General features: G+C 40.1%; 1 protein-coding gene across 15 annotated transcripts in view; it reads right to left on the bottom strand.

The window, feature by feature from the left end:
- Positions 1–25,955, bottom strand: part of Sox6 (SRY-box transcription factor 6) — a 560,497-nt gene that overhangs the window by 337,912 nt on the left and 196,630 nt on the right. For 3 of the 15 annotated variants that reach the window (XM_028884556.2, XM_028884557.2, XM_028884560.2), the window contains exon 1: positions 301–1,924. The exons of 7 other annotated variants lie outside the window; for them this stretch is intronic. In XM_028884556.2, coding sequence (XP_028740389.1) covers positions 301–377 — 77 coding nt within the window. In that variant the 5' untranslated portion in view covers positions 378–1,924. Of the gene's footprint in view, positions 1–300; positions 1,926–22,964; positions 23,619–25,955 lie in introns of those variants that run through there. 5 more of the 15 variants (XM_028884568.2, XM_028884569.2, XM_028884570.2 and 2 more) reach the window with 3 other exon arrangements.

The raw sequence follows: 25,955 nt of genomic DNA, 5'->3' as shown, positions 1-25,955 counted from the left end.
CACAGGAAAAAAAGGAAGTGCATGTTTTAAAAATCTAATAAATATTACTCAAAAAAGTGTGTGTGTATTAAACACACAGGAAAATCAAATCTTTTTTTAAAAATCCATTACAATTCCCTAGCAGAATTACAAATGTCATACAAAAACGTCTTTCAAGTTATTAGTTCATTACTGTGACATCAGCGACTCCTCACACACCATCACCCCACCCAATCAGGTAGGCTTTGAAGTTTAGAAAATTAGAAGGGAAAGTAACACAGTTAAGACCTGTGACAGCTGAAAGAGGCACAAATCACTCACACAAAGTGGCTGCTCCTCCACTCTTCAATCCGGCTCTCTCTTGCCACATCAGCCAGAACTTCAGAACTCGAGGGCATAGCCCCTTTGACACCTTCCCAAATCACAAAAAAACACTAACTGCCAACCAAAAAAAATTACTAAAAAAAAAAAGCGCTAATCATTCTCTCCTGAGTCCCAGGCTACCAACTGGGCCATGGCTTCAAACAGCATCTAGTCTGCTTAAACAAAGCAGTGTCGGTTCTGTTCGACAATTAAAGGAGTTCAAAGCATAAAAGTCGATGGAAGAAGTGAAGACTCCTGGCCTGTGGGGAGATACAGTACCCACATGCCTTCTGCCACTGCTGCTACAGTTAAGCAAACTTTACAAGCTAGTCAAGCCATCATGCAATAGAGCCTATTTGCTGAGCAACAGTGGAGCTTTGTGGTCGGCCTCACAGTTGACAGTAAGTTATGAGCCCTTTGTGAGCACAGGGGAAGGAAAACAGAGATCGGAATTTGGCAGGAAAATATAATACAGAATTCTCCTGTCTGTGGAACCTGAATTTTTGTGAAAACAATCAAGCATTGTTGAAAGAAAGAAAAGCAACTTTGACAGATGAAATATAGAGGGGCCCCTTTTAGGAAAACAGTAAACAAAGCGCCATTCAGGCCAGGTCCATTCTGTCATTTATAAAGATAGCTCCTTCTGTGTGTGAGAGTTTACAGCAAAGAGTTCAGATTCAACAAATCAAGTGTAAAATCTCCCACAGTCCCCACTCAAAAAGGCTGCTAGGAAAAGACAGGAATGCCAAAGAGAAAAATATCACAGTTTTTTCTGTGTGGTAGAGAGGACACAATGAGGAGATGGGGTGAAAGGGACTCTAAGAGAAGTCTGAGAGACAAGCCAAAACTCTAACAATTGTTCATTATAAAGGGCTAATTTTGTCAGAGACAGGAAAAGAGAAGGACACTGGAGATCACTCAATAGAAATATGAAAGGAAGAAGCCATTCTTCATCATTGTTGGAGAACTATGTCTCTCTTTCTCCAGGCTGGACCTCATGAGGTCATCATTGGCACGAAAGCCTTCAAACCCTGGGCTTGGTCCTACTCTAGCTTGGCCATCTGGGATGCCAGCGCACAGAGCAGTACTTTCTCCAAAGTATCTTAATTCCTCTTTCCAAAAATAGGCACCCTGGCCAGCTTTAGTCACCCAAACTGGAAAATGTACAGCAGAGAATGAAATGAAAAGCATTTTTGTTTCCTCACCCTCCTCAACTAGAACTGAGATTTCAGGGTGGGGGAGTCAGGAAAAGGAGCTCAAAACACTGAAGCTCTCACTAACAGAGCCTGTTTCTGCTAAGCACATGGACACAAATTGTCTGGCAAGTATTACCAACCTGAGTTTGAGACATCCAAGAGATTCTTAAACACACGTCTTTGCCGCCAACACAGTTATTGTTTAGGCTTTAAGGAATTTTTTAAGAGCAGAAGCCAATAAAGTCACAGTTAGAATCAAATGACACACGACTTGCACATCATTTGGAAAACATGTATAAAACTTCTTGGTTTTTGCTACACCCAGCTGAAGTGACAGCCTCTGCTGTGTGCTAATCTGGAATCAAACCAAGCCACACCTAAGCAAACAATGCTTAGGAGATGCAAAATAATACAGATTCCTTTATTTAGACTACCCAAACAGTTTATTTCACCAATGAAATCCCATAATAACTAGCTACATTTTAAACATTCCTTTTAAAACAAAGCCCACAAAATGCTCAAGTGTGCCCATAGGTCAAGAATAATAAAAGCAAGCATGCATATGGATTCAATGCTGCAGATTTATTCAGCATTGGTTAATGGTTTCTATAGAGATTGATGTCAATCTCCCTGGCCTTTCTTGTGTCAACAGTAAGTTACAACAAGAAAGACCGTGGCTTTTGCCTCTGATTAGAAGAGGTGTCTTTCTCTGGTTGGCTGAAGGTCACCGCGCTGCAGTGTGCACTCACTTATTACAGCGCCCAAGCAGAGTGTATACAGAAAAAAGCTTATTTCCTCCCCAAAATGGCCAGAGCCAAAGGGAACAAAAGATGTCTCTGACCACATTAGCCAGCTTTCTTCTCAAAGAAATTTGATCCTGATAAACCATTAAATACAACACAGAGCTAATAAACCATGAGTGGGAGACCAACATCCCTGCCATTTTCTTTCCATCCATCACTTTCAAATCATACATTATCGGGTGAATTGTTATCCTATTTTATTGTAAAAAGCATATGCCACAGGAAAATTCAGTTTGATTGTGAACATGCAGACGACTCTGCCCCTAGGGAATTCCCTTGACACACAGTGCTGAAGAACAAAGGGTGGTCCAGGTTAACCTGTCTCCAAGCTGGAGGAGAACCAGAGATGAGGCACTGCTGATATATAACCTAGACTAGATGATCTGGGAAACAGTCCATCAGAGGAAAGACAACTAGCGGACTTTAAATTAAGTTTCTTTTTTAATGTTGGAGAATTTGCCAGGAAAAGACTGTGTTCTGAAGGAAAGGGACCATTGTTTGACCCGATGGAGGAAAAAAAATAAGGTTTTCCTTGTTGTTCTAAATTCTTCATCTACAAAATGAGACCTATGAGGCAGTGACTTTGTGATAATCTTCAAATTTTGGCTAGCAAGACTTAGAACTCATCAGACCTGAGCCCACTACCTCTTTAATTTAGCACGGAAATATTTACTACCTGCTCCATATCACGTACTGTCATGACTACCAAACTCATAGAGGTAGACAATACTGTGACATCTGACACACATGTGCCTTATCTCATGACAGGGTTTAACCTGATGAAACCATGACTTGAAAACTTACAAGTCAAAACTGCATTTCACACACCTCACCTACCAAGTAGCAGAGCTTAGCAACTGAGTACCCTGTGCAGTACTGGCTGCTGAACCTCATGACCAGGTAACTGAGGAGGAGCTGTGGCCTGCTGCTTTGCCAGCAATGGCTGAGTAAGCCACACCTCAGGCTGCTAGCCTGGGATAAGAAGAACTGCATGCAACAGTTGACGTACAGCTTCTACTAAGAGTGTATCACTTTTGTAATAACGGCATCAAACTGTAAGTCGAACAAATGTAAGTTGGGGACCATTTGCTTTACACTATAGCAAGACATACAAATAGAGCATAAATCATTGTAAGACAATATACATAGGCAGGTACTCTCTAGATACATTTCGGAAACCCCAAAGTGCAAATAACTCATTCTGGAGAGATCAGAGGAGGCACAAAAGTCCCATTCAGTGGGTTCCTGAAGGATGAGTAGAAATTTGTCTGGTGGGAAGAGGAGATTCCATAATGTGTAAAGGCACCCTGAGAATAAGAACTTCAAAGCAGCAGAGATACGGAGTACCTTGGGAAAGTATCAGGGAAAAGTCTGGAAAGACAGGCAGCCAGCAAAGCAGAAAGGATTTCAAGCAGTTAGGATTTATCCTCTAGAAGATAAAATGTTGATGAAGAAATTTAACCAAGGGAGCAGTATGGTCGAAATTCCTCTTAAGCAGAAAATCCCTCAGTGGCCTTAATAAGGCTGACTCGGTCAAAGGGGTGCATGTGTGTTTATGCTCCGGCCCGTACTTCTGTGTGCTTAGCTGCCCTCTCCTTATCTGCTCCATGCTGTTCTGCTGGGCATGTGGTGCCGACCAGTTACTCTACCTCCACATTCTTCCAAGCCTCTCTTTTCAGTCTCTGCAGCCGCAGCTGATAAATGCTGTTGAAAGAAGACAGATGAAGAGAAGAACATAGGGAAGCGAGACTAGACTAACTGCCATGACAGTATCTTCGAGAAAACAGAGCTGCAGAACAAACAGTGCAATGACTGGGCTTTGAGAGCATTCTATGTGCTAAGCTCCCTAGTTATCCTTCACAGTACCTCACTGTCTCAAAACAACTCTGCAAGAAACCTACTAATCAATCCCCATTTTCAGGTCCATTGAGGTAGTGCACATCTTTCATCCCAGAACTTAGAAGGCTAGGCAGGAGGTTCCAGAATCCAAGACCAGCCTGAGCTATATAGTCTCAAAACAACAATAAAGACAAAATTGATCTCATTTTCAAATGATCCACCTTAAGCGCTGAAGTAGTTCAGTAGCTTGGCTGTGGTTATGTGGCTCAGTTCCTACTCCCGTGCTTTGGGCTGTTACAGTGTATATCAAATGATGCTGTTTCCCAAATATTAACTGTATCAAAGCCACACTAACTGCTTTACATGGGCAAATATCCCTATCCCCACTTTACAGAAGAGAAAACTGAAGTTTGGGAACTTAAGTAACTTCACTCCGACAACACAGGAAGTGAGTGACGTGCAGCACCCTATCCTTGCTTTGTTTGGCAGCAGCTGTCTGTACATTTAGGTATTTTCATTCCCAACTCCCTCATCTTTTCACCCACCTCCCTGTTCCCAGATCCAACCAACTTCCAGGCTCAGCTAGTAGCTCAACTCCTTCAGAAGCTTTTCAGGAAAGCATCAATTTTTCATGACTTTCCTATTGCAACTATTTATACAGTATTCATTTAACTTGATCAAGATAGACTTGTATTTATTTCCTCTTCTGTTTATGTGCTGTGTTCACCCCAGACAGCTAACATGAGACATATCCCTTGCAGGTTACTTGGGCAGTCTATACCATCCAAACACACTTCACACTCAGCTTTCAGGATGGCATAGGAATTGTACCTCGATGCTGTGTGACCCCCAAGACAACCGGCAGGCTCCCAGCTACATAAACAAGGTGTGGAATGACTTCAGCATTTTAATAGTAGGAAGATTTTCAGAATGATAGCAGGAGAGCTCACTTTCTATATATGAATATATGTATATCTACAAATTCAACTGTCATATAACACAGTGATATAGGTTCTCCAATCCTATTTTACAAAGGAAACTGAAGGAAATTAAAAAAAAAAATTACAGTTAAGTGATCTGTCCAAGTTCCGCACCAACAAACCCACACATCTCACTCCGGAGTCAGCATGTCCTTAACTACTTTTCAACACTATCTCCTTGTATTGTAGCTCCATGTCACTGGAACATATTGTTCCAACATTAAGCAATTCTTCTACCTTAGAAGAGAATGGTAAAAACATTCTTTACTCCTGCTGCAAACAGTGTGGAGATGCAAAGGGAAGAGAAAGATCTCCCGATCTGAACAGCAGCCATCAAAAGGAACTGCTAGGAAAATAAGACTAAAGAAAATCGAGGTGTATTTCTCTTTAAAAAAAAAAAAAAGACTAGTGTGCCCAGTATATCATTTTTTACACGTTTCTGTTAATTATAAAGCATCCACGTCATGCCCTCAGTAATACACCAAATTACATAGCATACCTCAGGATGAGCAGCCATTGTTCACTAAGAACTGAAATTCTATACCAGATTCTGCAATCCTAAACCAGCACAAGGCACCCTCTTCAGAACTGACACACGACAGCTGTGAGGGGTCAGAGCAGTGGCTGGTGAAGACACCAAGGAAAGCCTGGAGCAGTGCTGAGCACCGTGCAGATTCAGCTTGAGGAGGCTGTCAAAAGTCAGGAGAAAGCTCTCTTTCCCTCGACCCTCACCAGAGCTTGGGGGAGCAGGAGATCCCAGCTGGATCAAGAACAGAGAGGGAGAACAAGGAATAGGAAGGAGGCCATGGTAAATGAAGACCACATGAGAATAGGAAGAAGCAAAGTGCTAGAGAGGCCCACAGAAATCCACCAAGATACCCCCACAATAGACTGCTGGCAATGGTCAAGAGACAGCCTGAACTGACCACCTACTCTGGTGATGGGATGGCCAAACACCCTAATTGTCATGCTAGAAACCCCATCCAAGGACTGAGGAATCTGAATGCAGAGATGCACGGCTAGGCCCCGGGTGGAGCTCCAGGAGTCTAATTAGCGAGAAAGAGGAGGGTTTATATGAGCAAGAATTGTTAAGACCAAGGTTGAATAAAGCACAGGGACAAATAGCCAAACGAATGGAAACACATGAACTATGAACCAATGGCTGAGGGGCCCCCAACTGGATCAGGCTCTCTGAATGGGTAAGACAGTTAATTTGCTTGATCTGTTTGGGAGGCATCCAGGCAGTGGTACCAGGTCCTGTGCTCATTGCATGAGTTGGCTGTTTGTAACCTGGGGCTTATGCAGGATCTCTTGGCTCGGCCTGGGAGGAGAGGACTGGACCTGCCTGGACTGAGTCTACCAGGTTGATCTCAGTCCTCGGGAAAGGCTTTGCCCTGGAGGAGGAGGGAATGGGGGGTGGCTGGGGGAAGGGAGAGGGGTGGGGGGGAGGGAGAACAAGGGAACCCGTGGCTGATATGTAGAACTGAATTGTATTGTAAAATAAAATAAAATAAAATAAAATAAAATAAAATAAAAAGTCAGGAGAAAACCACAGTTACAGTCTCACTCCAGCCAAAACCCCCTAAGAATTCAGATGTTGGAAAACAAAATACGACTGTTATTTGCTTTTAGATAAATTTATAATTGATAATTCTCCAAGCCTACACATGATTTCCTCTGTTTCACACAGTAATTTGGTGAGAGGGACAGTCTTCTATCTATGCAATCATCCTCTACAAAGTTCAGAAAAGATAACATCCCACATCTATCCAGCTTGAAGGGTGACACTGAGAGGGAAACCCAGGCTCCCTTTTAAAAACGGAAAACAACAAAATTACACAGCCCTCCCCTTTACTGTGGCTTCCTTTTGAAAAGAGAAATGCAAGCCCTGTGCTGCTTATGGAGGGGAAAGTAAAAGGGACTGGAAAAATACATAGTGACCCAACCATGAGGACAGTACTCCTCTGTCTCCACTCTTTCAAGCAAAGTCCACACCTTCTACTTTGAAAGAAGGATAGCAAGTAATGAACAACACCCTCCTGGCTTTGTACCCCCACTATTCCCAACACTCACTCCTCCCATCCCTTCACCTTATGGAACAGCAGGGCAACATGACCATAGCAGTGTCCCACACAAGTCCCACCACTCTGCTCGGAGAAAACTAGAATAGTGAAAATACAGCAACTTCCCAGTGTGGAACCACATGCTAATTCTCCAGAAGAATGAAAACTATAGCAAGAGTGTACAGAAACACTGTGAGGAGGGTCTAATGTCTACTTAAGGAAAGGGGAGGTCTAAAGTCCGAGAGTACAGGCAGAGAAAGGTACCCAGAGCTGAGGAATTGTATACCACAGAAGTTCTCTGTCAAACAGAGATCAATAGACACATTGACTCTTTCTCAGAACACGGAACATTTTCACATTCATGTAAGGAGTAACTCATCATCTATCTTATTCACAAGTTGCCAAAGTGATAATGGCCACACAGAACACCTCTCTGGTCATAGAGCTGTCCATAAGCCTGGGAGCCATGCTCAACTAACATGTAAGCACATGGTTCTAGATAAGAAAAGTGCCACCTAAATCCAATTATCCTCTCTTTCACTATCCCCCCCTTATTAATTAGTGGGTAACTATGGATACATATGTACATGGCACAATTCTAGAGTCTAGAGATAAAGCAGTGAACAAGATAAAGTCCCTTCCTTAACAAGCTTTCTAAGTCTAAGTGACACCATCTCCCAGATTTCCTCCAACTCTGTGGTCCTACAGGTTCACTGTCAATGGAAAGAGAGCTTATGAACTACACAGGTCCACAGCTGAGAGGCACCCTCCACAGCTGAGGAAGGAGTTCCTTCTAGCCTCTGGACCTGACGTACTACCTAGTGATCAAAAAAAGTGTTTAAGCAAATAGAGATAAACTTTGTTTGGGATGTAGAGACAGATTCTCATTGTTAAATAAATGACCTAAACAGATGGTGAATAAAAGAGCTAAGGTCTGAAGACTGGCCTAGTATTTTTTTTACAAGCTAATAATCTGTGGGGGCGGGGATTGTCTTAAAAACATGTTAAGATCTTATTTTTAAGGAATTCTGTTAATAGAAATTATTTTTAATAGCAAGTCTCTTTATCTCTGCTTATTCTTATCAGAAACATGGTTTAACATTTACTGTTTCAATAATTGGCACCAAGAGATAATATTTGCAAGAGTTGGATGATAAAAGTACACATAAAATTTACCAAAAACACCCTGGAGACATAGGTAGAAGGAAGAATCCAGCCTCAGCTACACAGCCAACTTGTGGCCAATCTCCTTGAGTCCCTGTCTCAAAAAAAACAACAACAAAACAAGTCATCTAGCTCTACCATCTTGCTTGTCGAGTAAGGGCTGATCAGAGAAGGGAAGCAGGTTGTGCCAAGTCTACAGCTACTTCATGGCCAACCCATCACCAACAGCCAAGAGTTCCCAGACCTAGCTAGTACAGCACCAGGCTTCAGGAAGTATTCATAGATGGTTGAATTGTTTTCCTTACTCCACAGTTTGAGAGAATATAATGCTACTACCATACAATATTCATAATCTATTACCTATAAGAAAAGTTTCATTTTCAAACCTAATTCTTCTTTATCCCCAAACTTCTCTATTCAATTAAGCTCAAGAATTTTTTTTAATTTTTTTATTTATTTTACATGCCAACCACAGATCGCCCTCTCATCCCTCCTCCCATCCCCCTGCACCCCCTCCCCCATCTTCCCCTACCTCCCAGTTCTCCCATGGGGGGACAGCTAAGTCTAGTACATTCAGTTGAGGCAGGACCAAGCCCCTCCCCATTGCATCAAAGATGTAAGCTCATAAATTTTTTAAAAAGCTCCTAAACCAAGGCCCCAGCCTAACAGACCCATCAGGAACCTGCTATGCTTAATTCATAACAATAATAACCCTATCAGAATATCCTTTCCCTGGATACAGCATCAGGACTCGAAGGATAAGCCCCAACCCTACTCCCAAGGGAATTTTCCAGAAAATGAGTGGCCAAAGATTTGAATTTTCAGGGAAAGAAAGACCCTCCTTCTTAGACTGGATAATGGAATATTCTGGCACTTGTACAATCACCGTTCTCTGTGCTGAATCAGCCTCCCTGGGTACACACCACAGAGGTTGGACAGTATTGCCAAACTAAGGACAAAATGTTTGTAGCTTTATCGCTGAGAACTGTCTGACATGGAAAATTAACGTGCTCTCTGGGCTTGTTTCACTCATCAGTAAACAGGGAGAACAGTTTTATGGCAGTCAGGTAGAGCCCACCGCTTTGCAGACATAAGATCAGTGTGGAAGATATCATATACACACATGAAAGCAGTGAAATTGTCATGAGTATTATCTCAGAACTATTATGAAGTTTAGAGACCAGGAAGTCATCTTGCAGAGAAACTTAGGAAAGACTTAAGCAGTGAGGCACAAAAGAATATCAACACACAGACATTAGATAACCCTAGTAAGAAAGCAGTCTTTTTCAGCCTTAAAAGTTTATTTAAATTCCTTAAGCCTCAGGCTCCTTGTCTATAGAATGGGGATGGTTTTGTTTGAGAACTGCTATAAAGAATAAGCAATAAATACAGACAGACACCTTGTATCATCTAGAATGCCAATTGAAATTTTCATAAATAAAATTTTCCTTCTAGAGAACTTCAAATCCCAAGGCTTCCTTTAGCATTCCCATTACATAAACATTTGAAACATCTGTAATGTAAAATAGTATCAGCACAAACACCATTCTAGGGCTTGAAGAGAAGGCTCAGTGGGTAAAGTGTTGGCTGTACAAGCTTAAGAATCTGAGTTAGAGTTCTCAGAACACACATAGAGCCAGACATGGCAATGCATGCATCAGTGATCCCAGGCCTCCTGTGGTGAAATGGGAGATGGAGACAATTGAATCCCCAGGAGCTGGTAAGCTAGCGAGCTAGCTTAGTGCATGCAGCAGCTGAATATACTAGATCCTGTCTTAAACAATACAGAAGCTATAGTGCTGATACTCAAGCTTGTCACTACCCAGCACACACAGATGCAAACATATGCACAAACAATAGCATTCCTGATCAATTCAGAACAACAAAAATTAGAACACAATTAATCAACATACTAACAACTGGGCCAAAGTTTAGGAATCAGTACTGAAGATGGGTGTTTTCTGTCACTCATCCCAGTGCTGTGCACATTTCAGATCCTGGGCTCTGCAGCCTTCTTTATGGCCATGGACTACAAGGATATTGTCTTCTGAGAAAATGCCAGATGTACAGATGCCTCAGTCCTGAGGTAAAATGTTAGTCCTAGCATATATCATCTGTTTGGTGTCATGTTGACACCTATTGGTGATGTTCATGACTTTTTATGCCTCTATTTCATTGTTTGTTTTCAATAAAAACATGAGCAAAAAGCCCTCAGGCTAATGAATTCAGACATTTTCAGACACAGCCTTACTTCCCTTCCATGAGACCAGGAGCAGGGACATTTCTGGTTGCAGACATATGTGGCACAGACATGAGATCACCCTCTGGACTTAATAGGAGAACATAACAATCTACTCATTGTTTACACTTTAACCCACAGGGCAGCTGGGAATCACATCCAGCCATATGCAGTGCTGAACAAGTGGTCATGACTTCATTAAAGCCAAGCCTTAATGCATACAGCTTGGACGGTGTGCTGAGGGGCAGGACTCTTGCCCTGGGCTGCTCTGAGTCTAGCCAAAGGGCCTAGGCAGTTGTTACAAATGTCCTCTGGGATTAGACTGTTCTCTTTGCCAGGATTTCATCTGCCATCCTTCCCTCTTCCCAGTTCTCCCACACAGTGTTTAATCAGCTGCTAGGGTGGCTAGAGAGGTCTCTCCATTCTTACCTCCTGACATCCTGAAAAGGCAACCAATTATAAAATGATCTACATACAATTGCATCAACCTACACATATATTAGTGCTTTTTGTGTCATAAAGAATGAATTCAAGTAGAGAAAGAAATGAAAGGGATTTCTTACTTAATCTTTCCAAGTCTATGACAGGTATAGGGAATATTATATCCAATTTACAGACAAGAGACTGATATTGAGAAAGAACACTGCAGGCAAATTGCAAGATGGAGATTTATATGTGGGTCTAAATTTGCTGTTTTTATTATTCAGTGGCTCAGAGAACAAATTACTTCATAAGCTGTGGCCTATCACAGTCCCTTTCTACATGGGGCTCGGTACAAATTGACCGGGAAAATGTGCTCCTCCAGATGAATCACTGTTTAACAGGGCAGGGGTTCTTTTGTACAACAAGTTCTCCATCTGGGTTTTGTTGCTATTGCTTTGGTTTGGGTGTTCATTAGTTTGCAATGCTAGGGCTTAAACACAGGTAAGTGCTCTGCCTCTGAGCTGCATCCACAGCCCTGCTTCTCCCATTTCTTTTTCACACCTAACCCACTATCAAGATAAAATATAACAAAAGTAAAAAATTTTCAGGACAAGTATGAGAGAACAGACCATGAAAGCACTTCCAATCCTTCATCAAAGTGAATGAGCCTTCTTAGACCTTCTTAGAGCCTTGGGCAGTAATAAAACATTCAAGCAGGTCATGGTGGTACATGTCTATAATCCCAGCAAAATTGGAAGGCTGAGGCAGGAAGATTACCACAAATCAAGGCTACCTGAATTACATAGTGAGGCTTTGTCTCAAAATAAGTAAATGAATAAACAAACAAATAAATAAATAAATAAATAAATAAATGTTCTTAGTAGGATGCCTACCATCAGATGGCTGCTAGAATAAATCAACTTTCACAGTGAGGTTTATCAGGTGTGAGAGAAGGGAACTCTAGATTTGTGATCCACTTCCTCAGGAATTAGCCCACACTATGGACCCTCTGAGGAACACTTTAAACCCATGCGTTCTGCTTGGGGTTTTGCTTTTTAATTTTGTTTCTGAAACAGGAGTAAAACTTATTGCAACCGCATTTTTGTTGGAATTTTCACTATCAGGATAATTAAACCTTTGGGTCTCCATTGGACACAAGATAGAACTAGGAAAAGAAAGCAAAGGAAAGCATCATGTTCCGAATGTGCTCACTCTTGCACCGTGTCAGGCTTGTGCTTCTTCTCAGAAACCTTGTGATGTCACTGGTGCCCAAGTCGTCCACAAATTTATAATATGGGATGCAGCCATACTTTTCCCTTGAGGCTTCCAGGGAGGAGGGGCAAGACAGGCAGAGTGTGCTTGCTCTCACAGATGGAATCCAGATATGACTATGTGTATATGCATACATAGCAAATGTATCCATGTGTGTGTATATGTGTTCATGTATGTTCCTGAGATATGTCTACAAAAGCAGAGAACAGAAGAGGAACTATCCGGAGGGTGAGGGAACCAACAGGAAGGGAAGAGGAGAACAGAGGGCAAAGTACAGTGATACGCATATCTGAATGTATCACAGTGAAATCCAATATAAGGTATGCTAAATTAAAAAATAACTTAAAATTCCTCATGGCGTGTTACAATTTCTACTTCTTCTGGTTCCTGTTACTTCACTTATTGGGCTCCAGTCACTCTGGCCCTCACTCCTGTTCTGGAATATGCTGGGTTCCCTTCCTCCCCTCCTGAGATAGGGGTCTTTGCACCGACAGCTCCCTCTACCTGGAATCCTGTTCCCCAGATACCTAAACACTTCCTTTCTCTGACTCCAGTTCTTGTTTTTATTCTGCCCCAAAAAATTCACTTCTAACTTAGAAGGTATTACTTTACTTGCTGGGGTTGCCTTTCTGTTACTGTCTGTTTCTCTCTGCTAGAGGGTAAGCTCCTGAGGACTGGGTTTTCTCTTTTGCTCACAGATGTGTCACAGTAGACACCTAGTATGTGTTCAGTGAACACCTGTTAAGAAACCCTAACTTCCAAAGAATGAGTGGATATATGCACAGATGGAAATATTGTACAACACACATCATAAATTCATCTACATATGGTCTTGACTTCATTCTGAAGAGTGAAGCTTTATTATAAACTCTGCTATGGACCAGCATTACACATCCTTTCCTACCAAAATCTCAACATTTACAATCTGACATGATTGAGCCTCTCTAGTATCACGTTCAAAACAGGCTGCCTGCCATGACTCATTCTTATGCTATTAGTTTTGTGGTCCCAGGCAAGTTACTTGACCTCTGTACTTCATATTCTTTATCATAATATCAACATAATAAAGCATAGCCCATGTAAATTACATAAGAGATTAAACTATGCAACATACCTACAAGTCTTCAGCACAGTATCTTGCCCATAGATAATCATGGATCTCAACTATCATTATTATAAAAGTATTTGTTAAAAGACATGAAACTCCAAATTCAGTATTTTATACTACTTTAACAGGTTTATACTGCTTCCTTGATTGGTCTATCTATATTAAAAACTTACTAAAGATAAGAATCTCTTTAATTCAATAACATTTGATTGAATAGTTGATTGACCTATGTTATTTGTGTGGTGTATATGTGTGTGTATATAAATGTGTGTACCTGTTCTTCTGTGCAGGTGCATGAGGAGGTCAGAGGATAACCTCTGCTGTGATTCCTCAGGCATTATTGACCTTCTTTTAACATTCTATCTGTTTAGTGTGTGTGTTCAGATGCATTTACCATGGCACAAATACAGTGGAGGAGGACAACACCAATGTGGATCAATCTCAGGTCATCAGGCTTGGTAACATCTAACTATCTCATCTAACTACCTGACTTTTGCTTTTTAAAACAGGCTTTCTGACCAACCTAGAACTGTCAAATAGGCCAGACTGTCCAACCAGCCCAGAGATCCACCTGTCTCAATCTTTCCAACCTAGGATTGCAAATAGGTGGCATCATGCCTGACTTTGTTTTGCTTTGTTTTTTGTTGGTTTTTTTTTTTTTTTTTTGGACTTTGTTTGATTTTTTAACATGGGTTCTGAAAATTAATCAGGTTCTCATGCTAACACAGCAAGCATTTTGTCAACAGATCTATCCCTCAGCCTCCAATCTATATTATTAAATCTAGTAAAGATACAGATTGTAAATTCCAGACTACTCAAAATGACCATAATAAATAACACAGGACTTAAGAAAAAGCAAGTATATATCCAGCTACCTTATCTAATTATACCATGTGGGGCACTAAACTATACCAAAGTATATTAAAGATTTTTTTAATTATATAATAGTGTGTGTTTTCTAGAAGAGAAGAAATAACCATACAGGAGTGGCACAGGAAGAAAGAAGCAAAAAGAATGGGAAAGTGGAGTCAGAAGGCAGGCTTTGCAACTGAAGAACCAATCAGCACTGTACGGAAGAAGAAAGCACTATCAAAGACGGGCTGACAGCTAAGAGTAAACTCTGTTGGAAAGACTACTTCTCCAAGATCACTGAACAATGCGCCTGGTGCAGAGAGACAGTAGCTGGCTCCAAGGAAGCAACAGTGAGTCCTGGTCCCAGAGAGCTGGGCACTGCACTTTCAATGAAGGACAAGTGCAGAGGACAATGACAGGAGAGTTAAATATTCCTCAGTTGCTTTGAAATGGCAATTTCAATTTTTAAAAAGGACTGTTCAGCTTAGATTAGTAGTAGCAAATAGGGTATCACCTGCCAAAAACCTAGATAGAATAATTCAGATTCTAACATTCCCTTACCATGAACCCTGTCCATAACTCTGAAGATATTACATTGTATACTTCATTTGATGCTATAAAAACTCCCATTACTATTGTGAATGACATTTGGAATTTGCCATGCTGGTATATATGACATAAACACTTTCTTAAAACTCTTCACAGATGTAGTTCATAATGGGGGTGATAGGATGACAGTAGGCAGAATGCTGTTAATAGCAATGTGACAACAGGTGTGCCATCTACAGGCACCAGTACACAAAAATATAATCTCACCACAAAACATTAGCAATGACACCAAACATTTGAACCACATGGCTATCCAGTCTCTGTATTCAGTGACAGTCACTAAGGACAAGTTGTGATGCTCATTTCCATATACAAAAAATGGATTTTAGACATGAGTCCAAAACAGAGACAGCCTACTCTTCCTCTCATGCTTTGTTCTTACCCCTTGGGTCTAACTTCCTCCTCTGTATTATTCTCTCAGTCCCAAATAAATTAAGAATCCACTTAAGTAACTCTTGTCATCTGTAAATTTCTCTTCCTGCTAGGGAACAGTGAACCTTACAAGTAATTATGCATCTTTGCACCTTTAATTGATGAGTTTCTACCATTTCCAGAGGCACAATGCCATCCAGTAACTAACCAATTTTTACCTCAAGAGTTTGTGGTTGTATGGTTTAAATATGCTTAATTCTGAAATTTTTAAGTCCAATGGTATACAATAAATATAGTAAATAAGCACATACGTACCAATAGGGAGATGACTCAGCAGATTAAGGCACTTCCTCCCAAGCCTGACTACATGGGTTCTATCCCAGGAACCAACATAGTGGAAAGAGAGAACTGATAACTTCTGTAAGTTGTTCTCTGACTACACACACACACACACACACACACACACACACACACACACACACTTACTTTTCAAAATATGTAACATCCTAGGTGCTATAATAATTGTGCTGGAAAGAAGGAAGGGGAAGGGGAACAGGGGAGGAAAAAGAAGAAGAGACAAAATGAAAAGAGGGTAAGGAGAGGTAGAGGGAAAGTGGAAGAGAGAAGAAAGGGAAGGAAAATACAGGAATAAAGAAGGGGTAAGAAGGGAAAGAAAAGAAAAGGAAGAAAGAAAGCAAAGAATGGAGGGGGAAGGCAGGGGAGGAATGGAGGGAGAGAGAAACAGGGGAGAAGAGGGATGAGTCGGGGAGAAAAGGGAATAGCAGGAGCAGAAAAGGGAGGGTAGAGAGAGAAGAGGAAGGTACTCACCTTGACAACTAATGTAGAAACCATGCCTTTGGTCCATGTTTAACTCAATCAACTCCCCAAGCATCTATTCCCAAATTCTCTCACAACACCAGACTGTCATACTAGCTTAAACGACAGAAGGCAGTTCTTTTTCTCTGAGCTCTTCATGGGCCTCTTCATCCTTCAGTGTCTTAAGAAGGCTATGCAAACATCTGGGACCTAACACTTATGAAACGTTGAAATCCCATAGAAGTCTACCAAGAACATAAGAAACCTATTCAACAGCTGCATCACCAGGGACTTGGTCTGACTTCTCATTCTTTAGCATCTTTACTCCTAACAGCAGGAACTCTGTCTTACACTGTCACCTATTCCCAGGTCTGCAGCTTTCCTTTTTAAAACTTTTTCAGTCTTAGTGATTTGTCAGATAAAATTATGACTATGCAAGTCAAACTAATTTTAAAAATTAACTTTATAGCAGCTCAATATATGGTACCTCAAATAACATGTGGGATACATTTTTAAAAAAGAAAAATTATAATTCAGTATTAATGATCTTATGTTTTTCATACCCAGCACTTTGACTTATTTCTCAGCCTTTGCTTAAATGTGTCACAACGTGATTCAAATACTTTACATAGTTATAATGTGGGGACCAAGAAAAAAACCGGCTCAGCAGTTAAGAGCACTTGCTGCTCCTGCAGAGGACCTGGGTTCAGGTCCCAGGACCCACATAGTGGCTCACAACAGCCTGTAACTCCAATCTCAAGGGATCTGACACCCTTTCCTGGCATCTACAGGCAATGCAGACACATGGTACACATACATACATACATGTAGCCAAACATTCAGACACATTAAATACAAAAAAAATCAACCTTTTAAAATTCAATTTAAAGACAGATTGGAAGATGATATTTGTGTAATATGAAACAAACAAACTCTAATGTGGCAAAAACAATTATTTAATTTCAAAATTTAAGAAACAGCAGACTAAAATTGTGTTCGGGGGTGAACAGAGAAGTATGGAGAAAGAGGAAAGAGGAACCATCTGTACTGTAATTTCTCTGATCACACCTCTCCCCTTTCCTTCTCCACATTTCTCTCAGCTCTCTATTTCTGTAATGACTGCTATTGCCACTTGTGTATCATTGGTTTTAGAAAGGGAGACAATCATGGTCAAACATATGGGATGAGTGTGGCATGCTAACGCACATCTACAATCCCAGGACCTGAGAAGATGAGGCAGGAGGATCACAAGTTCAAGGCAGCCTATGCTACATCAATTAAAAAAAAATATTATAGGCTAAAAGCCAGTCAGTGCAACATCATGACTACATGAGATTTTAAGAGTGAAGTTTGAAAACATAATTGGAACTTCAAACAATTACTGCTATCATTAGCTTCAATGAGAAAAAATTCTATCAATTTATTTGAAAAAGAAACCTCAAATTTATATGAAAAAGAAACCTATTAGTAACAAACAACTTTCAAAACCTCTTCAAGTTTGCTAGTTCACATCAATGAATACTCTAGCTCCCCACACATGCAGAACTTATGCAAGTCACCAGACAGGGTAATGGCGCTCTGTTTTCATCAAAACTTATCTCATGAAAGTAGAAAGGACACTCTAAAAGGGGAGAAGGAACTCAGAAAAAGGGGGAGGAGGCTTCAGAACAGATGTGTCATAAAAGCAGACAGCCAAAGTATTTGGGGAAAAGGGATACACTAGAGGGAGGAGAGAAACTCCATAAGCAAGCAACATCTGTTCTTATCAAAAGATCACAAGCATCTTCACAAGTATAAAGCAACTTAAGATAGGGAAAAATGCCCCTAGAAGACCTGATCCTAAAATAACAATTGTTGGGGTTCTTGATTACTGTCCTTATCTGCTGTAGTGCACACGTGACTCCACCCAAGTGCACAGGCACCCGGTTCTACTGGCTCTTTCAGGGCTGGAGCAAGGGAGTCAGGGTTTCACTGTCCATGTGGCACGTTCGACATGCTGTTTATCTCCTCCACACTAAGAAAGTATTAGCACACTCTAAAAGTAAAAATATTTCTCTTCCACAAAACATCCATTCCAAACTCATTAGAGTGACTTGCAGCTTAGGAGAGACAGAGAAGAAGCTGACTGAAGCCCCTTGGTTTCCAGCTGTTGGTAAGAGTCTAACTCTACACACCCGCTCAGGGAATCAGCTCCATAGTCCATATCAAAATCCAGGCCTTGTCTAGAAATCTAGAACTAATGCCCTCAAGAGACCCTTTACCCCATCCTACAGGAGGGAACTAGATCTGAGATGTCAAAGAATTCGTTTTATTTAAATTAAAAGATTACCATCAGCATGCTTTATAAATGAAATACAATTAATTAAAATTGAAATCTAAGCAAATTTTTAAAGGGAACCAGAAGAAGAGATATAATAAAATGACCCAGACACAGATGCAGGAATGTAGCCCAGTGGTTTAGTGGCTTCTTAGTACACACGAAGCCCTAGGTTGAGTCTCCAGTACTGAAAAACTATAAATAATAGTAATTCAGTTCAAATAATATGAAAGCTCATTAATTAAAGTTTGTCAAAATAATAGGCATATTAATCAAAATAAATTGAAAACCAGATCCCAAATGTCTCTAAGAACTTTATAGTAATTGTAACATTAAAAGATGGATAATGCTAGCAATGGTGGTACATGCTTTTAATCCCAGCACTCAGGAGGATCTCCATGAGTTCAAGGTCAGCCTGGCCCACATAGTGAGTTTCAAGCCAGACAGGGTATATAGAGAGACCTTGTCTCAAAAAGGGGAGCAGGGAATTGTAGTAATATTATGGTTGGAACAGTTAGTTCTAGCTTGGCAAAGATGTATGCACTACAGTCCATCTATTCAGAAGGCTGTCATGGGAGCATCATCCCTTTAGCCCAGGGATCCCAGGCTGTCTGGGAATGCAGTGAGCCCTGCCTTTAAAAGAAAGACATCAAAGCAGAAAAGTCCTCACCATCTATGACAAAGGATTAAGATTTTTAACATATAAATAAATATTTCTTAAAAAATATCCAATATCAAATATCCATTTGAATAACATATACTTCTTTGTGTTCAGCTGTTCAAAAATATTTATATACATATATATATATATATTTATTCATTTGATACCTGCAACAATCTGATGACATAGTTATGAGCAAGAAATGTATTCTTTAAAAGAAAGACATGCAGACAGTCCAAAAAAATGAAGAAGTACTCCATTTAACTACTAATCAAATAAATGTAAATTATACTAAAAACAAGCTGTCATTTTCTATATGTCACACTGACAGTGGTTAAAAACAATGACAATTTGTTGGTAGAGACGTGGTAAAGTGATCTCATATGCTAGGGTTAAGAATGAACTAAATGAGCCTTTCTGTAGGGCATTTTGGCAATATGTACCAAACATCTTTAAAGAGAATCAGCCCGCAATGCATTTCTGAGAATTTAAACTTCAGAAATAGTTGCAGAAGATGGGCAAAGACTGAGCTGTAGTGGGGCTTAACAAGATGTTGCTAATAACAACAGAAAATTGGAAGTAACCATAACTATAGCTATCAGCCAACCTGTGCATTGTCCACAATAGGACAGTATGGAATTTAGAAAAACAATCAAGTAGGGCTGGTGAGAAGGCTCAGCTGGGAAAGGCACTTGCCTCTGAGCCTGAGGACCTGAGCTCAATTCCCTGAACCCACAAGGTGGAAGGAGAGAACCAGTTTCCTGCAGGTTGTTCTCTAACCTCCACACATGTACACACACACACACACACACACACACACACACACACACACACAAAATGATGCTTTTCTCAAGGTATAATTTTATTTAATAAAAGGAAAATTATCATGCTAATGAACATGTAGCAATATGGAAACCATAGATTGTTAAACAAAAAAGAAAATGAAATATTTGCTACTATTTGATCCCATTATTATTTTAAAAGCAAACATATACACTATATAGGTTATAGATAAATGTAAATGATTGATATATGGTCAATAGACCAAGGATAAATAGATGGGTTTTATAGGTGGACAAACAGTAGGACATTTTCCTAATGGAGATGGTTAGAGCAGAAGAAAGGAAGCAGGCTGTTCAACTTGACTATCTATGTCTTCTCCGAACTTCTCAGACGCAGTACCTGTTACTCTTATCAGATGATGCAGTCATTTTAAAAAGAAAACATTGGTAAGAATGAGTATTTAGTAATATGTGGGGAAGTGCTAATGAGATGCTAATATTCAAAAAGTAGCTCACACCTGGGGGCCATACGTGCTGCTGCCAACATTCTATTCCTTGGACATGGTAGTGGGCTTGTGGATGCATTCTTATTTACAAAGATAAATTAGAAAGTAATTAACAAAAAAGAACCATGACTTGGCTAGTTATAAAATAGTGTCAATGCATTCATGTGGACTTATGATAAAGTCATATAAATTTTATAATGTAAATTTTGCAAGGGGAAGAAATAAAGCATGATAACCATTAACAACTCTGGGTAGTTAAGATAAGATTTCAAAACTGTTTTCATTTTTGCTATATTTTATAATTCCTTCACAGTAACTACATATAACAATGTTTTTAATTTTTTCAAATTGAAGAAACTTACAAAATAGCATATTCAATAGTATTTCATTTTCTTCTAGAAATAGGAACACCTAAGGTATAAAATCTTTTGAAACATATTCTATTAAACACTTTGCACTATTTCTCAGCACCACCCTAGGAGTTTCCTCATTTTCAGTTTCCTTTTTATATTTTCTGATTTTCTCCAGTAATTGTAGAGTGTTTTTAAGTAGAAAAAAATCAATGGAAAAGATTGTATTTTATCCTTTTCTTCAAATCCATTTTATCAACTAACTTTTAAAAGCCCATAATAATGCTTATTAATAAAAATAAATAATAGACTGACTTATTACCAAAATGATACCAACAAAATGACAGTTCTTCTAAGCAAAGCAAATCTCAGAAATGTATTAGTGTATTCTGTTGGGGAAGGAGATCCATGGTAACAAAATGTGCATGCAAGTGTCATAGTGAAGCACATTAGTTTGTATGGTAATGAAAAACACAAAGAAAAAAAGAAATTTTCAAAAGCATCGCATTTCAAGTGTGGCACACCTGCTTACACATTGTGAGTGAGGCCTGAAGTCAGGGCAGACAACCTCACCCTTGTCAACTGCCTGCAGCAAGGCAGAGACAAGTACCACTCTGGTGCAACAGATGACAGAGCAAGCTGACAAAAGGTCCTGCCCGGTACAGAGAGACAGGAAGCAAACCAAGGCCAGGGTCAGTTATTTGACAGGAAGGCCTTGCTTTGTAAAGTCCTGGCCCGACCCCTATGCATGCCTTCCTGAACACCAGGTAGGTCCTCCGGGTCTTAGATCCTTGGCTTGAAACCGAAAGTAACACGTTAGATGGTTCAGTTTTTAAATTACTGCACAAATTTGTACAAATACGAAACATTTTTATATGGCAAGGCTATTTGTGACCCTGGAGTGTCTTTGAAAGTAATATTAATTTAATCAACCATACATGAAGATGTCCATGATGGCAAAACCACCAAAGACTTGGAAGTAAATGAGGAAAAAAAGCAGCTTCTGCTCTGGCTATCAGAATCTCTTCTGCAGGGAGGGAAGGTCCAGCAATGGCAACTCTCTCCTATTTCAGAAAGCCTGGGACGCAGGGTTTCTCTTCTGGCTGCCAGCCCCAAGCCTAAGTAATCATCCGAGAGCATTCTCCACATGGAGAAATTGATACGGCATCAACAAATTCTTTATCAACATCAACACTTTGTAACCCTGACAAAACTAAAAGTGCTGTCATCTATAAATGGCCCAGCCTGTTCGGTTAAAACTTTGTCCCAGCTGGACAGTATGCTTCAAATTAGGTTCAAAAGTGTTTTCTTCACCCCTGCCTCATTTTTTTTCAGTAAATATTTTTCTTCCATTTCTAGAAAGTTTGCTTGCTCTTATAATTTCCACATTATATTCATAAACATTCTTCATGGAAATATATATCATTCAGTCAGTTCTTTTTTTTTTTTTTTTTTTTTTTTGGTTTTTCGAGACAGGGTTTCTCTGTGTAGCTTTGCGCCTTTCCTGAAACTCACTTAGTAGCCCAGGCTGGCCTTGAACTCACAGAGATCCACCTGTCTCTGCCTCCAGAGTGCTGGGATTAAAGGCATGTGCCACCACCGCCCGGCTTTTTTTTTTTTTTTTTTTTTTTTTCCAGTCAGTTCATTTTTCTCACTAAGGGAGAAAACATTCAAAACCTTTTATTTTTCAGTTTAAATTTCCAGTCCTCTGCATCAAATATCACTGACTTTTCATTCCCTTAAAATTTCACTCTCTCCACTCCTCCCCCAGTCCAAACATACACCCACACAGGTGCACACAGGCACACTCACAGGCATGTACACACTGTGTCAAACTCCTGGAAATATATGTTTAAACACCACCCAAAGGTGACAGTAAGATTGAACACTGCTTCATAGCAGGGGGGTGGGGGGGAGTTGGTTCGGGTCCTAAAACAGTACTGTACATGTTCATGAGCATCTGGTAACTTTTCCTCTGAGTTGATGTTACTAGTCAAAAATGATAAGTCACTATGATAATAAGCCACTCTCACAATTAATTGGTATAACAGAGAAGCAACAGACCTAAGAAGCGAAAGTCTTTGTCTATCAAAACATTGGAATTTTACACTGCTAATTACAGGTGTCCTGGATACCTCAGGCTGCTCCTCTCCAAGCCACATCACCAAAACATGCAGACAGCATCTCTGTCAAACAGTCACATCAGTTCATTGACAGCAGCGTCCCAGGCACCTACACATACAAGACAGTCTAAATGTTGAATCAAATACCTCTCTTTCAGGAATGACCTCCTTTCCTTCTTCCTTTGGTGGCCACGGTGTCCTCATTGGAAGCCTCAATTGCTGTCATTATTTCTATTTGAGTTGCCATCTACCTCCACACCCTTCCACGAAGGAAACATAGCTTTTATCTTTGTTTTGCACATGCATGCCACAGAGGAGGGAGTAGTTCAGTGCTCTTTGCTATTTTCTTCCAATAGTAAAGCAGCAGATGAACAAGCGATGCTGGTCCCATACTCAAGTCGGCTCTGAACAGAACTGCACTGTCACCCAATTTGTCCAATGGACACTCACACTTTCAAACAGCACAGGAAATGCTCACACTGTGTGGGATAGTATCCCAAGGTGAAGGGATGCCCTTTATGACCTTTCATCTGGAACTTGGGTCCATTCTAAACAAAACCTTGCAACTTTAGGTTGTTCTGTGTTTAGGTCCAAGAAATAAGCCCAAAAGCAATTACAGAGTTCACAATGAGGTCACTCTCAACTTGAGAGTAGACTTTAAGAAAACAGAAATAATGAGACATGGCATTAGTTATTTGTGAGATAAAAAATTAAATAGGTTGATTGGTGAAGGCTTCTACTTTTCAGACTGTTAACAGTTTTCACAAACATGGAATTTTAAAAAAAATGTTTAAAATTCAAATTAGAACCGTAATAGCTAACATTTGTAACTCAATTATTATACAAGTTTTATGCTAATTTTTTACATACATTATCTTCTTTGGTTCTAAAGACAAATCATGTAAAAGTAGGTCCTATGAGCAGGTGTATTGTCACAATCTCCATTATTCATTCATAAGGGAAACCAGATGCATTCCTGAACTTGCCTGGGTATACCATTCACAGTGAGTTAGGATTTGAAAGAGGAACTTTAAAGGCTACACTCTGTACCCGTCTCATTTAGATGCATACAAAGAGGTTAACATCTGCTTCCCGGAGAAGCATAATCGTTAGGATCACTGCCATGCTGGTAGAGGTTATCTGCTTCATCCTAAATCATGAATCATATGACCTCATAGAAGAAACATAGTAAAAAGGGCACTCAGGATTCTGCAAGTCCTAAAAAGCATCCCGCTGTAGGAGAAGGATTACCCGCTCCTGGCTGAGGGCTTTGAAGGTCCTTTCAGTATCTGTTTGTCCTGAACACCAAGCTTCTTAGACCTTTCCACACTTATACCCTTCCACAGTGTTCCAGCAGCAATGCTGTAGTGATGGTGAAAATCAGAATGGATGCAGATCCCAAAGAAATGTCTCAAGGTCATGTGTTAGAGCTTCTTAAAGGAGAGTCCTCAGTACAGAATCTACTTACTGTACTTAAATGTCACTGTATTCTTTCTAATTCCTTGAGAACCACACCTGCGTTCAAATTCTGCTTCTAACATTTAACAGTAATACAGTCAGGTTATTCAGCCTCTATGAGTCTATGCACTTTTATCTGTACAAATGGTATGCCTTGCTGGACTATTTCAGGAATAAGCCCAATGGGCAGATATAAGGGTCTTGGCACAATGCTGAGTGCTTAATTCTACTTCTTTGATACCTGAACAAAAAAAAAAAAAAAAAAGGAGTAACTGTTTAAGAATTAAAAAATAGGGCTGCAGAGATGGTCGAGGAGTTAAGAGCACTTGTTTTTTCCCAGAAGATCACAGTTCAATTCTCAGTGGTCATGTCATGTGGCTCACAACAGTCTGTAACTCCAGCTCCAGGAGCCAGGGTATCTGACACCTTTGGCCTGTGCAGGCACCTGCATTCACATAGACATATCCACATGCAAACATACACACATAATTAAGAATAATGAAAGTAAATTTTTTTAAGTATTGAAAAATAAATGGTAAATTTCTGTGCAAGAATCTATGTCATGTTTGACAATAGAAGAAGCTCATTTAAATGTTATTTTCCCATTTTACCTAATTTAGCAGTTCACAGACAAATGTAAGAAGCAGCTTAAAGTGTAAGAGAACTGATCTTGCTAAAGGCCAAAATACTAGTTGAAGAGAAATAACAGTCTCAAGTGTGGAGACAAAGGTAAAGACAGGAAGCCCGACTACAGATACAGAAGTTCAGAAGGCACAGCAGTCTTACAGAGGTAAGAGATCAACCGACCCTCCTCAGCTCAGGGGACAGCTCAGGATTAGATGTTCATAGTGACTTTTCTGAGCCATCATGATAAACTAGCAAGAAATGAAACTGAAAAAAAAAGCAGAAAATAAAACTATGATATGACATCAGCTACACACACATCACACCAAAACAGTAACAGGACTGCTTACTCTTAAACATTATGTATTGCCATTATTGTGTAAGTAAGTGCACTCCCGTGTATGCACCACAGTGTATGCCTGAGCCAACTTTCAGGAGTTGATTCTCTCTTTCCATTGTGAGTTCTAGGATCTGAACTCAAGTGCACAGGCATGTGCAGTGAGAGCTCTTACCTGCTGAGCCATCTCACCCAGCCAGGAGCTGTATTTAATACTAGAGTTGCAGATCACTGCAATTACCTTCATTAACTTTCTGTATTTACTAACTTCTGCATTTACTGCTTAGGAAATCAGCATGCATAGTTAAACTGTAAAAAAAAAAAAAAAAACCAGAGCTGACTCTCAAAGAGGAAGCCTAGAACTCGAGGAGTACACACATATATGACAGAGAGTACTCACTGCCTTTTAGAATCCTTCTCACATAAGCTGCACTGTTCCTAGAAGAACAAAGGTTAACCAAAGTGTAACATAAAAAAAGAAAGAACTGTTATCCAACAAAGTCACCTGAAAAGAATGGTAAAAGAGCAGTTCACATAGGCGTAGAGCTTTAAATTATGGCCCATGTGTGAGTGCCTCTGTCTTTGCATAAGACAGTTCTGACACACCCTCATTCTAAGAGTTAAAAAAAAAAAATATTTAAACAACCCTGGGGAAAGAACAAAACACATGGATAAGATGGAGGAAGTTCAGAATGCATCATCATAAAAGACATGTTTTT

This window comes from Peromyscus leucopus, chromosome 1, assembly GCF_004664715.2.
Source record: "Peromyscus leucopus breed LL Stock chromosome 1, UCI_PerLeu_2.1, whole genome shotgun sequence".
NCBI lineage: Eukaryota > Metazoa > Chordata > Mammalia > Rodentia > Cricetidae > Peromyscus > Peromyscus leucopus.
This window is presented reverse-complemented; position numbering and strand designations above follow the sequence as displayed.